This window comes from Lemur catta, chromosome 9 (genome assembly GCF_020740605.2).
Source record: "Lemur catta isolate mLemCat1 chromosome 9, mLemCat1.pri, whole genome shotgun sequence".
In the NCBI taxonomy this organism is placed as follows: Eukaryota; Metazoa; Chordata; class Mammalia; order Primates; family Lemuridae; genus Lemur; species Lemur catta.
In genome coordinates, this window is record NC_059136.1 from 33,363,050 (window position 1) to 33,376,120 (window position 13,071).

Genomic DNA, 13,071 nt, shown 5'->3' on the forward strand with positions numbered 1-13,071 from the left:
GGAGGAAGTATGTTCTGAAATACTTGAAGACAGCCTGAATCCCTGTTAGGATAAATCTAGGGGCTGCAACATCTTTCTGTGAAGAAACTCAGTCATGAGAGGCCATCTCAGCAGCAAACTTTGACATTTCTGCTGCTCCAGCCTGACCTCCTGAATATCTAAAATGCCAGCTAAAGTAAATAAACAGCATTATTTATTTAGAACATTACGTATTTATAACATTATTTTTAGCATTTATAACAATGTTTATAACATTATCTATAACCTTGCTGGTCTAATCTGGCCTCCTAAATATGAAAAAATGCCAACTAAATAAATACATAGACATATTTATTATTGTGTGTAAATATAATATACATACTTCAATTATACATTGAAAAATATTCAAATATGTTTTAATTATATATATTATATTCAATTATTCTCATGGCATTTCCCATTTCATCCATTTGTTTTTCCTCATCAATTGCATAAGTTGTTTACGTGAAAGAACTTCTCAACAGTTTGGAGGTTAATTTAAGACTGGAATCATATCTGAAAGTTTTTGCTATTTTTTAACATGATGCCAGTCTAGCTCACACTGATGCTGTAAGTCTTAGAAAGAGAAAGCCCTGTTCTATTAAAAACAGCTCATTCCAGTATGACTCTAAATAGACAAATAAGACATGTTACACATTTCCCCAATACTGCTTACAAATGAATCACTCTGAAGATATCAGTGTATGGATTTTGGGTGTTAGCATCATTATCCCTTTGAAGGTGAACATGTGGTCAAACCTTAGTGATCATTACCAATGGGAAGAGAGGAGTATCACAGGTCATCTCAAACCGTCGTCACCCTTCAAGTCAGGCATAAGGGACTGGTGGAGTGGATATACTCAATTTAGTTCAAAGAAGGAAAACTGTAAGAAAATTAAAATTTCTGAAAGCAATAGAGATGCCTAACTATGAATGTACATAGATATTGTGGTGGATTTTATCTCCAGCTATTAGACCCCAGCTCCAAGCACTTGCCAGAGATCACCCTGGCATCCCAAAGGCATAATGTATGGACAGATGAGGGCAGCTGGAGTGTCCTTCCTGCCTCCTCTCCGGGATAGAAAACTAAGATTTTGTCATTTTCCAAGTTGCATGGAAAGAATTTCCACCCAAGAAACCAATGGGAAATACACCGAGTGGCTAAGAGCCCAGCTTCCTCTGTTTTCTGGGATGCTGCACTAATGGTAAATCCCAGGCGCTAAGCCCTCTGGCCCCGCATGCATCCTACTGTTCAGTTTTCTGGAACATTGGTCCCTGCTTCCTCCTCTCAGCTCCAGCCCTTCTGCAGCCATAGCTCTCCCCACTAGCGTCTTTTCTTTTCTGTGGAGTAGCCTTCTTGGTACTCAGAGCTGAAATTACATGCTTTGGTGCCCTAATAGCATATACTTTGCTCTCTCAGGTTGGCACATGCACCTCCATCTTTTATCCTGGGGCTGGAGAAGAAGGTTTCAGTAAATTCTACCAGTGGCGAGCCTTTCTATAAAATTCTTCAGAGTCTTCGTACTTATGTTACATTGAATAACTTCATGAAGATTAAAATGAAGGGTCCAAACATACCATGGGAATAATCCTTATGGAGTGGGCTGGTTGGCTTCACAGAGGCCAAAGCCTCTGACTCCAGTTGTGGTCCTGGAGTCAGTAGATAGATCTGACTTGGCTGCAAATGAGCGAGTCTCTCCGAGGCTCATCGATACCTGAAGGTTTGGGCAAGAGGGTCTCCAAGGTCCTCTGTCGCCTCTCACAGACTGCCATTTGACGGTTGCACAGTCTCATCTCAGTCTAGCCTGTGTTCTAAACATAGTCAAACTGAGAAACTGGCGGAGAAAAGCAGGTGCGGTGAGTGTGCACAGAGGCAGGGAGTTTTCACTTCCTCACTCATTCTACAGATACAACTCATCTTATCTTCCCCTCAAGGAAATCTCTTGGGGGATGGGATGGGCTTTCCTGTCTCTATCCCTTCAGGTCCAACTCACACTTTTTTTTATGTCAAAGAAGCTGTCTTGAATTGGAGCTGTGAGTGAACATTGCATTTAGCTAGATCGAGACAGTTGATCTTATCATGGCTGCTGAATCACCAGGAAACAAGCTCTCCCTGCCAACCCTGGTGTGACTTCATAAGCCAACGCAATTTCTGCATCCACGTATCCATATCCAATTGCCAACCGTGCTGGTTGTACCTTTCCCCATCTCCTGTTGTTTAGCCCTATGAAATGGTGGGAGGCTGCAGCTGCTTGCATTTTTTTACCTAAAGGAAATTGCACACATATATCTATGTGAATACATAGATATATAATGATCTATGCTAGTGGGAGGAGAATATAGTGAATTATAAAAATTTAACAATTTTTATCAAGTTTAAGGAGCAGATCTTGGCACATTTGGCTGTCTGCCTATAAGGAACACTAAAAAAAAATGCAAGCCATGGGACCCTAAGTGTCTCCACCACCTTTAAATGAAAGATCACATGAAAATGTGGAATCTACTGAATTGGAGATGATCATTTTTGTGGGCTTTTCAAATATATTTACTTTCTGGGGTTTTTTGTTGTTGTTGTTGTTGTTTTTTTTGTTATTCTCTTTCTCTCATACCTGGGATGTGCCTGGTTAGAGAAAGGGTCTGGATTAACATTTCTCAGCTAACAACTCTCCAAATAGTTCAACCGAAGAAATTCAGTGCACCTACATAGAGGAAAGGGAAGTGTCCCTCTTGATGTGATATTTTGCCAGGTTGTGTTTCTTTGAACCAAATGCAAATCTGATCAACTTCTGTAGGTTTCACTGAATACAACTGCATGGAATGCTATTACTGTTTGCAATGCAACATGATCTAAAAACATTACATTTCTTTTGATCCAAGGGGACTAGCAGGTTTATTGTGTTTGCATGTGCTTTCCCCCTAGACTCTGGCTGCCCTAACAAGAAATTCAATAAATCTGCTTCCAAACCATCTTGCACAAGCTTTGCATGTCCAGTCTGGGCCTGAGGAAATTAACAAGAGAATAGAACATACCATCGACTTGCGAAGTGGCGATAAATTGAGAAGAGAGCATATCAAGCCATTCTCACTGATGTTTAAAGACTCCAGCCTGGAGCACAAGGTAGCGCTGGGTCTCCACTGCGGCTCTTTTTCTGAAGTAAATTGTTGTAAATGTTCATGGGCCTAGAGAGAGAGCCCAGGGGCTGTGGTTTTGGTTTCTTTGTTTGTTTGTTGTTTGGTTTGGTTTGGTACTGTCTTTTCTTTTTCTCTTTGAAAATCATGAGTAGACTAAAGGACATGAGAGGAGATGCTGGTTAGATAAAGAGAGCTTCAGCTTGCTCTTTAGGGAAGAGAGAACTAAAAGAACAAAGACTCCTTTAACTCAGTAAGCATAAAAATAGTTTCTTCCACTTTGAGATTATTAAGCCAAGTGGTATTAACACCCACTTGCGTTGGCTTTTAGGTGAACTCACATGAGTTGCCACGGTTGTAACATAATGTATGAGGGCATCCAATAACTTGATGTAAGCATTAGTAATAAACACTGTCTTTCTTAGATTTTAGACAACTGTTATCCCATTTCCCCAGTTGTCTGTTGGCACAGAACCCCCCTGATCTAGATATAGTAGAAAGAACATGTGTTGTAGATTCAGAGTCAGGTTAGATTTCCTCCTCTACCACTTCCTTGCTACGTGACCTTTGATAAGTGAAGTCATCTCTCTGAGCATGAAATTCTCCTTGTACAATGAAGATAATGAACATGCCTCCCCCGTAGGTTAATACGAAAGGCTCCAGGGGAAGGCCTTGATTAGGTGAAGTGTTCACAACTGGCAGCTATCACCATACTGACCCAGACTGAGGATGACTTTTTCCCATGCCCCTCCCCCACCCCAGCTTTGACTTCTAAATGGGAGTGGGAAGATGAGGTGCTGTCCCTGCTGAACTGGGCTGCTCCTTTACGCTGATGGAAGCTGACAGACCTTCCCTGACTGAGCACAGGAGGTGCTTGGCATCTGCAGGAGCCTAGGGCAAGAACAGCAGGGAATGTGCAAGCAAATTTCAGGAGTTTGATCCAATACTTTGTAAAGCTCCAGTGAGCAATTTTTTGTGAGTTTGCTCAGCTGCCTGGGAGATTCTGCTTCCCTAAGTTTGGGAAATTCACACTTCTGTGCACATGCACCGTTCCCAATAAGTTTCTTTGATAACTACCTACAGATTGCAAACTCCAAAATTAAAATCTTCACCTGCAATTCCCAATTTGAAATATATTATGTCCATTTACAAAGAAAATAAAAGGAAAAGAAACACTTTGCCTCACTTAATCACCCCCCAAAAAATAGCAGATGGGCTTTTCGTATTCATGATACAATTAAAGACTTAAGGTCCAAATTAAATGCATTTTCTTCCTTGGTTACTGCATGGAAGGAGCTAGGATGAAGAGTAGGATGGCTTTGCAAAACATCCTCTCAATTAGCCTGTGTAAATGCCTGTGTCCAGAGCTAATACCAAACCCTTTTATTCGTTTTTGCTAAAGATGTACTTGCTTCACTAATGACCTAACCCCTGCAGACTATGGATAGTTTCTAGCATGTTTTCTTTAATTGCGTCCTCACCTCATCTACAGCCATCTGGCACTGGAGCAGGAATGGGCCTGGGGGGACACAGTATGTCAGAGGTTGATTTCTACAGCCAGGGGTGGTTCTTACAGGAGAGTCAGATGGCAGCATCCTAAACAGACATGGAACTTGCCCATTGACAGTCCAGCCATCGTCCACCCCACCTATACTGTGCATTTTACAAGTTCCCGGGTAGTGACAGCAATGGGGTGCATCAGAAAACATTGACTCCTCTCATGTCACAGAGTCATTCCTCATTGACTCTGGCTCCGAAATCCTCTCTAGGAACTGGATTACTGCTGAGCAGAGAGTATATAATAAGTAGCATCCACTGGGTGTTTACCAAGTACCAGGCACGATTTCTAAGCTATTTGCACAAATTGACTAACAACAGCAGTGGTACAAAATAGACATTATTACAAGCCTCATCTTATACTTGATGAAAGGAGATATGGGAAAATAATTTTGAAACCTGCCCAAAGTCAAACTGTCAGTAGAGGGACTGAGATTCAAGCCTACGGTGACACCAAAGCCAATGCTCTCGTCTGTTCACTGCATTGCCTCTGCCTGGAGTCCCCAGGACTTGCTTCCCGGGCTCTTGTTTGAAGAAGACAATCCTGTGCTATCCTCAACCTCTTTTTTTTTTTTTTTTAACTTTGGATGGGGTGGGAAGAATAGGTAAGGGGTTTGGGCTAGAGATTAAGTAGGAAAGAGTCCTAGAGCTGTAACAAAATAAAAACAAGACCTTCGAAGATATAGGATTCCAGAATCAGTGAACAGTATTAGTGTGTAGCTACTGTATGCCTGGCATTATGTATACCAGTTAATGGCATCCTCAGAGAAACATCACTGTCCCACTTACAAAAGAGAAATCTGAGCCCCCAGGAGGTTAAGTAGAAATCACAGATCTCAAAATCCAGCTATCATATTTCATCGACTCTAAGTACCATCAGTTGTGGGATGCTCTATTTTCTACGCAGCACTCAGAAAGAAAAATCCTTCAACATGAAAGTCTAAGAGGAAACACCCACATATACACAGTAAAAAGCGGGGCTTACACCTTCAGAGTAAAGATGAAGAGAAAACAATCCCCCAGTAGACAAGGGCAGTGAGGAAACCCACATGCCTATACCTTGGTATTGACTAAATAAAGGAGAAAATATCCCCAAGAATTTAAATTCCAAAATGGAATCTGCATAGGTTTGCTGCATGAATTCACAGTCTGAATGTGGTCTAAAAAAAACCCTCAAGCAGAGAATTTAATTTAAAGTGGTCCTGGGTTGTGTTGATGTTGCCACCTGGTGACCAGCAGAAGCAATCGCAAACCTCCCTAGAAAAAACTCAAGATTTTAAGATTCCCCTGATAATAAGATGCCTTCTGATTTTAGAAATGTTCAAGTGTGCATTCTAACAGAATTTTTTACACTTTAATTAAAACGTGAATCTTAGAATTTCCAAAACCTCTTCTCTTCCCACTGCCTTACCCTGCTTTTTGGGAACAAGTTTGGACCATAAAAGCATGTTTTCTGAAAGGAAAAGTGGAAATGGAAACAATGACTGTACCCTTGCAATCTTTATAGGAAAGAAAAGGCTTTACTCTTTCTGAATAATCAGAAGACACATGAATACCTGAATAAGGGAACCTGTTCTCCTCTCCACCTTTATGAGTGAATTAGAGAACGCTGAAATGTTCAAACACTGAAATGAACAAAGCTCCATTGAAATACATGAAACTATCATTCAGACATTTCCTGGTCACTTTCAATTATACGAATTGACATGTCTACACACAGTGTTATGTGAAACAGGACTGTTATATACCTCATGGTGTTGCATAAACACTTGTTGAATAAATATGGAAATGAATAAAGACTCAGTTTAAGAAGATTGGGGGAGACTGCCTCACCCCCCGTAGCTGATCTCAGGATATTTTTATGAATTCTAAGAGCCAAAAGACGTGAGTCAGTTTTGATGTGACTCTTTTCAGGGGAGTTTCAGGGGAGAAAAAAAGTTCTGAGCACTCCCTGCCATGGAACTTCAAAGGTGGTTCACTCCCCTCTCCCCTCAGGAGTCTTTTGAGTTAAACTTCAGAACAGTGTGCTCAAGACTCCCATGGCTCAGCCAAGTTGGCACAACACAGTTCTCTTCTCTAGTCCTTGGTTTCCTCATCTGTGAAAGGAGGAAATGGAACACCTCCTGACCTCCTTGGCAGTCGGTACTGTGAATCTATCAATTTCCTATAACCACGGTAGCCGTATGTTCTGGTTTGCCCAGGACAGTCTTGGACTGTCATTATTAGTAGCAACTCCTTTCACTCTCAAAAATCATCCAGTGTGGATGTCATGTGACAAGTCACATGATCCAAGTCTTGGGCCTCGGCCAGGTTAGAATTAGTGGTTTGCAACATCTTCGCTTCCCAGCAACCTTATGAGGGCTTTTTGAGCTGACCCCTGAATTGGGGGGAGGAGGCAGTGCTAATCCCATTGTCCATGGTCCTCTTCAGCTCCTCCCAGATTTCACAGACAAATTGTTTGCCCCTCTTTAGTTGGGCTAAATATTTCCCAAGAGCGTTTAAATATCTCAGGGGCAAGCAAAAATTAGAACTGTGGTAAAGAGATGTGGAAAACATAGTATATTTGTCAAACACTATCAATCACATTGGATTTTTTTTCTTATTAAAAAAGAATGCATTTTCACTAATGAAAGTTTATGCTAAGCATAATAAGGCAAAAAAGAAGAAAGTGAAATATCTTTGGATCTTTCAACCCCCAATAACCACTGTTACCATTTTGACATCTGTCATTCTGATCTTACATGAATGTGAATCTATAAACTAATCTATGCAATGTTTTATAAAAATAGATCATTTTGTACATAAGTTTTTGTAATATAGCATTAAGCAGTCTTTGCTTGAGCCTTTTCCCACATTATTAAACATTAAATTACAAAATAATTTTAGTATCTGAATACTATTCCATTGCATGTTTTAACCATTGTTTTGCTTTTTTTTTTCAGTTTTTCACTATTATAAATTACACCATTCTTTTCATTAAATTATACATCCATGATTATTTATTTCCTTAGGGTAAAATTCTAAGGCTGGATAAAAGAGAATGTACATTTTAAAATACTTGATAGGCATTTTGAAATTGCCCTCAAAATTTGTGCTTATATTTTTAAAACATTGCCAATTTGGTAAGAAGCAAACAGCATCTCCCTGTCATTTTTATTTTTTAAATTATGACTGAAATTGAAGGTCTTTCTGTACGTGTTTTTGTGTTTATATTTCTCCTTTTGTGATTTACTTATTTATAAAATCTTAATGGTGTGATTTACACATTTTTCTTTTTTTAAAATTTTTTTTTTATTTCAGCATTTTACAGGGACACAAATGTTTAGGTTATATATATTGCCCTTTGCCCCACCTGAGTCAGAGCTTCAAGCAGGTCCGTCCCCCAGACGGTGCTCACCACACCCATTAGGTGTGTATACACCCATCCCTTTCTCCCCCCTCCCATCTGCCATTAGGTGTGTCTTAATAGCCTATCTTTTATTGTGGTGATCACTTTTGTCTTACTGATTTGTGAGCCTTCTTTATACAGTGAGGAACTTAACCTTTTGTAAGATCATTTATCTTGAGCTCTTCCATTTTCACAGCGCTTACAAGAAGGTGATGTTTCTCAGCCTCTGGGCCTCATTTCTCTTCTGGAACAAGGCTCTGAATGAAGCTTAGGATGGGGAAAGCAATTAATTACAATTATTTATGGATGTTTCCAGGCCAGAGAAACCAACTCAAAACCTTTAGTGCCTTAGGAGAGCTTAATAACATACGAACACTTATTTGGAATGAGTTCCTTAACCTTGGCATTCCAAAACCAATGTCAGCACTTTACAATAAGGTGACCTCCTTATCTCAAATAAAAACTAAGATATGTTTAATGCATACTTCAAATTTTATTAGTTAGTTATGCTTTGGACGTGGGCATTTTCATGGGTGAAAGTGTTAATATCAAGCCATACCATGAAGATTAGATTTCCTTCCTTCTTTCAATACTATCTTCCTGCTTAATTCTGAAAATTTTCTTTGAGAAAAGGTCTCCTTTTGTCCTTGTGAAAATTTATGCAATAAAACCCTGTTTGTCCTAGGCTAATAGTTTTCAAACCTGAGAATCACCTGGGGATCTCATTTGAAATGCGAGTACTTTCCCCTCACTCTGCCGCTGAGATTCTGAATTTGCAAGAAGACTTGCATTTTGAAAAACACTCTTTTGGGATTCTGCTATTCTAAGTTGTAAACCACCCTTCTCTGTCCTTGGAGCATGAGAACATGGAGCATGGAGACTTGCCCCTCATCTTCAGAGATCAGCTTATATCAGAAGGTCCCCAGGTGCACACTCAAAGCTAATATGACCTCTGATGGGCCTAGGGGAGATGTCTTTCAGTGGTACCAGTAGGACAGGCTCTGGGATCAAACAGACCTTGGTTCTAACCCCATTTTGGAAATAGAAGTGGGCACAAAGGACATTACTGATCACTAATGAATAAAGACAAGCTGATATCACACACATATAAAATCCTCAGTTAGCTCACAAGTGTTTAGTCTTTGCTAAAAGACAGAGGAAAGAATATAATCTTGATTACTGGAACCCAATTCCAGTCAGCTACTGGCTGGTGATGCAGACAAAGGGGCTTGATCTCCCTGAGATGATGATGAACATCTGCTCATAGAGGTTGTTGTGTAAATTAGGTGACACAATCTTCATACAATAGATGTCTTGATAAATGCAATAGTCCATCTTTTCCCTTATCCTTCTAATTAATCTTATGCCAATCCAAAACTGGATGAGGCTAAACCCTCACTTAAAATAAACATCACACTTCTCCTAGAGCCTTTTAAAAGAAGCTACTTTATTAAAAATGGTGGGAGGGGACAATCTTAATGTATCTTATATCTCATAGTATCAGGGTCCCAACCTTCATAAATCTAACCAAGTGCAGACTTGTAGCCCACTGGGAGAGATGTTTCCATCAATGCCCCAGGACCACTGGAGCACCAGCAGTGACCACCTTGGCCCCTGGGATGTGTTTAAATATGTAAGGGTCATTCATTTGTCTTTTCTCTAAATGATTAGATTATTCCAAGCCCCCTATTATCACCATCTTCCAAATAAGAAGAGAAGGACAGTCTGTCTCTTTAAGAATATTTAGTGTTCAATCATAACCAAAGGTCATGCCTTTATTCCTAGGAGGAAAAGTCAACCAAGGACTTGATATAATTTCACATATGGGATTCTTTATGCCCCTGAAAGAATTGTCCTTCTGTCTTGTATAGTGGAGTCCATCTGGCACAGCTCAGAGCATTCCCTCTGGTGGTTCCTGGGGAGCCCATCCAGCACAGCTCAGAGCATTCAGTCTGCTTGTTTTGTGCTCTGTTTGTGGCCACTCCACCAGATGTCATATACTGAGGCTCTGTGGGAAGACAGAAAGCCATGGCTTCCACTCCCTGGAGCTTACACTCTAGCTTGTGATCTTGGGCCAGTCACTGAACTTCCCATCCTAAAAATGGGCATGAGGGTGATCACCTCACAGCATTGTCATATGGATGAAATGCAGACAATACTTATTAAGTGCTTTAAAGTCTGCAATGAATTGCAACTGAGGCAGTGATGTTACAAGGAAACTGATATTTGTGGATCACTTACTGCCATATCAGGCCCTATCATTTGTATTTTGTATTTGTTACCTCATTTAATTGTTACAACGTCCTTTCCTGTAGGCATTACCTTTACTATTTGACAGGTGAGGGAGTCTCAGGGAGTTTGAGCAGCTTTTGCAAGGCCCACACTAGTAGAAGGCGGCAGAGCTGGAATTCAAATGATTCACTGTGTCTGCCCAAGCTATTCTACCATGTCTACCATAAAAAAGCCTATCCTTTTCATAGTGCTGCTTTCCATATAGTTTGGAATTCATTGAGGATGAGGCTGGTGGGGTACATGGGAGGGGGTATATAGCAATTCATATGGCAAATACCTTGGAGGCAAAAAAAAAAAAAGCGAAACTATAACCCTGAACATCTCTTTTACCCTCTATTCACCCCCACATGTACCTGCATAAACATGTACACATGTACACACACGTAAGCACACACATACACAAAAAAATCCATCACATGTTACTGGCAACACCCCAAACCTTGCTAAAGGTAAACTAAAATGAGGGTAACTCTAGTACCCCAGCTATCCATACACATGTAAAAATCAAATCAAATAAGTGAATTTGCAAATGCAAGAAACACCTTTTCTCTTAGGGGAGTGGGAATAGAAATGATGAGACCTTGAACCATCCCTGAGCTGTGTATCCAAAAGAAACTGATTAGCTCAAGTGATCACAGAATTAGTTGTGTGATGAGATGGCTTAAGAGAGAGGGAAAAACCAGAGATAGCCTCTAAAACGACCAAAGGCATATTAAACAAAACTGCAGGTGATTGAACTTCATTTCTTACACACAAATAAACTATCAGATTTTGCCTATTTTTATGTAATAATAATAACATCATAAATTGTGCTTACTACAAAGCAAGGTCTATGCTGAGTAGTTTTGAAATATTCATTTAATGTTACTTTTTTCCTGTCAGCAGCCACATAAAAACAAGGATTTGCCACTCAAGGGAACCTTTAGACAATCCTTTGGCTGAGTATCACTGCTTCATATCTATGTCCAGAATTTTTCTCAATTTTCTCTGTCCTTTATAAAGAAAATCAAAGTTAAATGGAGGCTTTAAAATTTTCAAAAACAGGCACTGCAAATTCTAAAATGTTTCTTTCTTCTTCCCATTAACTTTTATTGGAGTTAAAATGATTGGAATAAAGTAATAAAGGAGGAATTGGGGCAAAGAAAAGAAGGCAAAGCGAATGTGCGAACTTGCTGATGGTCAGGGTATTGGACTCTGGCATTACGTAATGAGAAAAAATGCACATTTTTATCTTGGAGATAAATTCAGAATTTGTTAAACCATTCCATTTTATATTTAGATCCATAGAGATGGAAACATGGAATGTGAACCAAATGGTCTCAGGTGTTCTCTTTCATTTTTCTAAATCAGACACTTCCTGATCATTTGCATGATCTTATTATTAAAATTATTTTTAAAGGAATTATTCTGTTACAGCATTAGGCCTCCTCCTTCAGGCATGAAGGGCAGGTTTCAAAAGGCTTAGAGAAGAAATCCATCTCTTATTCAAACAACAGCCTTATGAGACTCCTTTATATTCTTAATATTACCTAGTAAAATAGTGCTATTTCTCCTGCCCTCTAGGTAATCCAGTGATATCAAGGGCTTTTCACATGTATGTTTTTATCAATCATTATCCAACTACATTCCCACAAAGCCAGCATTTTCTGAGTCAGAAGTACCAATGTCACCTGTAATAGTGTAGTGTAGAATTACAGAATTACAAGGTCATTGACCTGGTCACTAAAGCAATTCTAATTCTTCATGTACAAACATCATCATCTACAACCAGAGGCTTCTAGCCAAAGAATATAGGAATAGTTTCCACTCTTTTGGCCTCCCCAAAGTTTGAGGGCCTGAATCACTCAAGAATAAAAGAGCCCTTCTTCCCAAGGATAGAAGATATTGAGGAGGATGAGCTGGGCTGGAAGCTTTGTAAAAGTTCTGCCTGGAATTCTCATATCACCGTCAAACTCCCCTACCAAGGAAGAACATAACATTAAAAAATGTACTACCTTTAAAGGTCTTCTGTTATCTAGGGGGAGTGAGAGTGGTCCTCTCAGTTTCATACTTCTGAAGCTCTTCATCTTAGATACATGTTAGCATGTTTCCTTGTGAATCAACCAAACATGATAAAATCCACTTTTGTTCAAAGGTCAGTTTACTTGGGAAGAAGTATGTCAGTGAGCAATTCCACAAGCACCTATCACTCATGGAATCGCTCCTGATAATGATGTTATTGGAGTAGACATCAAGATAGAGAAGATGGTCTATTTCAAAACAAAAAAAAATATTGAAAATTAGTCTCTTATTACAATTATGCCTTTTATCCAAATGGTCTAATTTAAGGAAGCTCTAGGCCATTGCCCTGCTACTTAATGCATGAATTTAACAATAGAACAGAGGTTAAAAGCAAGATGAACAGATTATCCAAATTAAGATTCTTCTTTAATTTAACACAGATATTAATTTATACTAATGAAAGATGTGCTAGAAAGTTATCTTTCTTCAAACTGAGTTTATCCAAAGATGAAATGGGCTGCCAAGAGAGAATTCTATTTCCCCCATCACTGCAAATATTCAGGCAGGAGTAAATAGCTCATACTAAGAGATTACTGAGTGACGTTGCCATTGGTTAGCAAGATGACTTATATAATCCATTCCACCTATAAGACTTTTTAATCACACATACTCTTGAATAAAAAGAC

The 13,071-nt window shown here is 39.5% G+C and overlaps 1 protein-coding gene across 2 annotated transcripts in view; it reads left to right on the forward strand.

Annotated features, from left to right (window-relative positions):
* ADCY8 (adenylate cyclase 8) overlaps nucleotides 1-13,071 on the forward strand; it is a 216,352-nt gene that overhangs the window by 135,121 nt on the left and 68,160 nt on the right. For both annotated transcript variants that reach the window (XM_045560407.1, XM_045560408.1), the window contains exon 8: nucleotides 2,939-3,136. In XM_045560407.1, coding sequence (XP_045416363.1) covers nucleotides 2,939-3,136 — 198 coding nt within the window. The remainder of the gene's footprint in view (nucleotides 1-2,938; nucleotides 3,137-13,071) is intronic.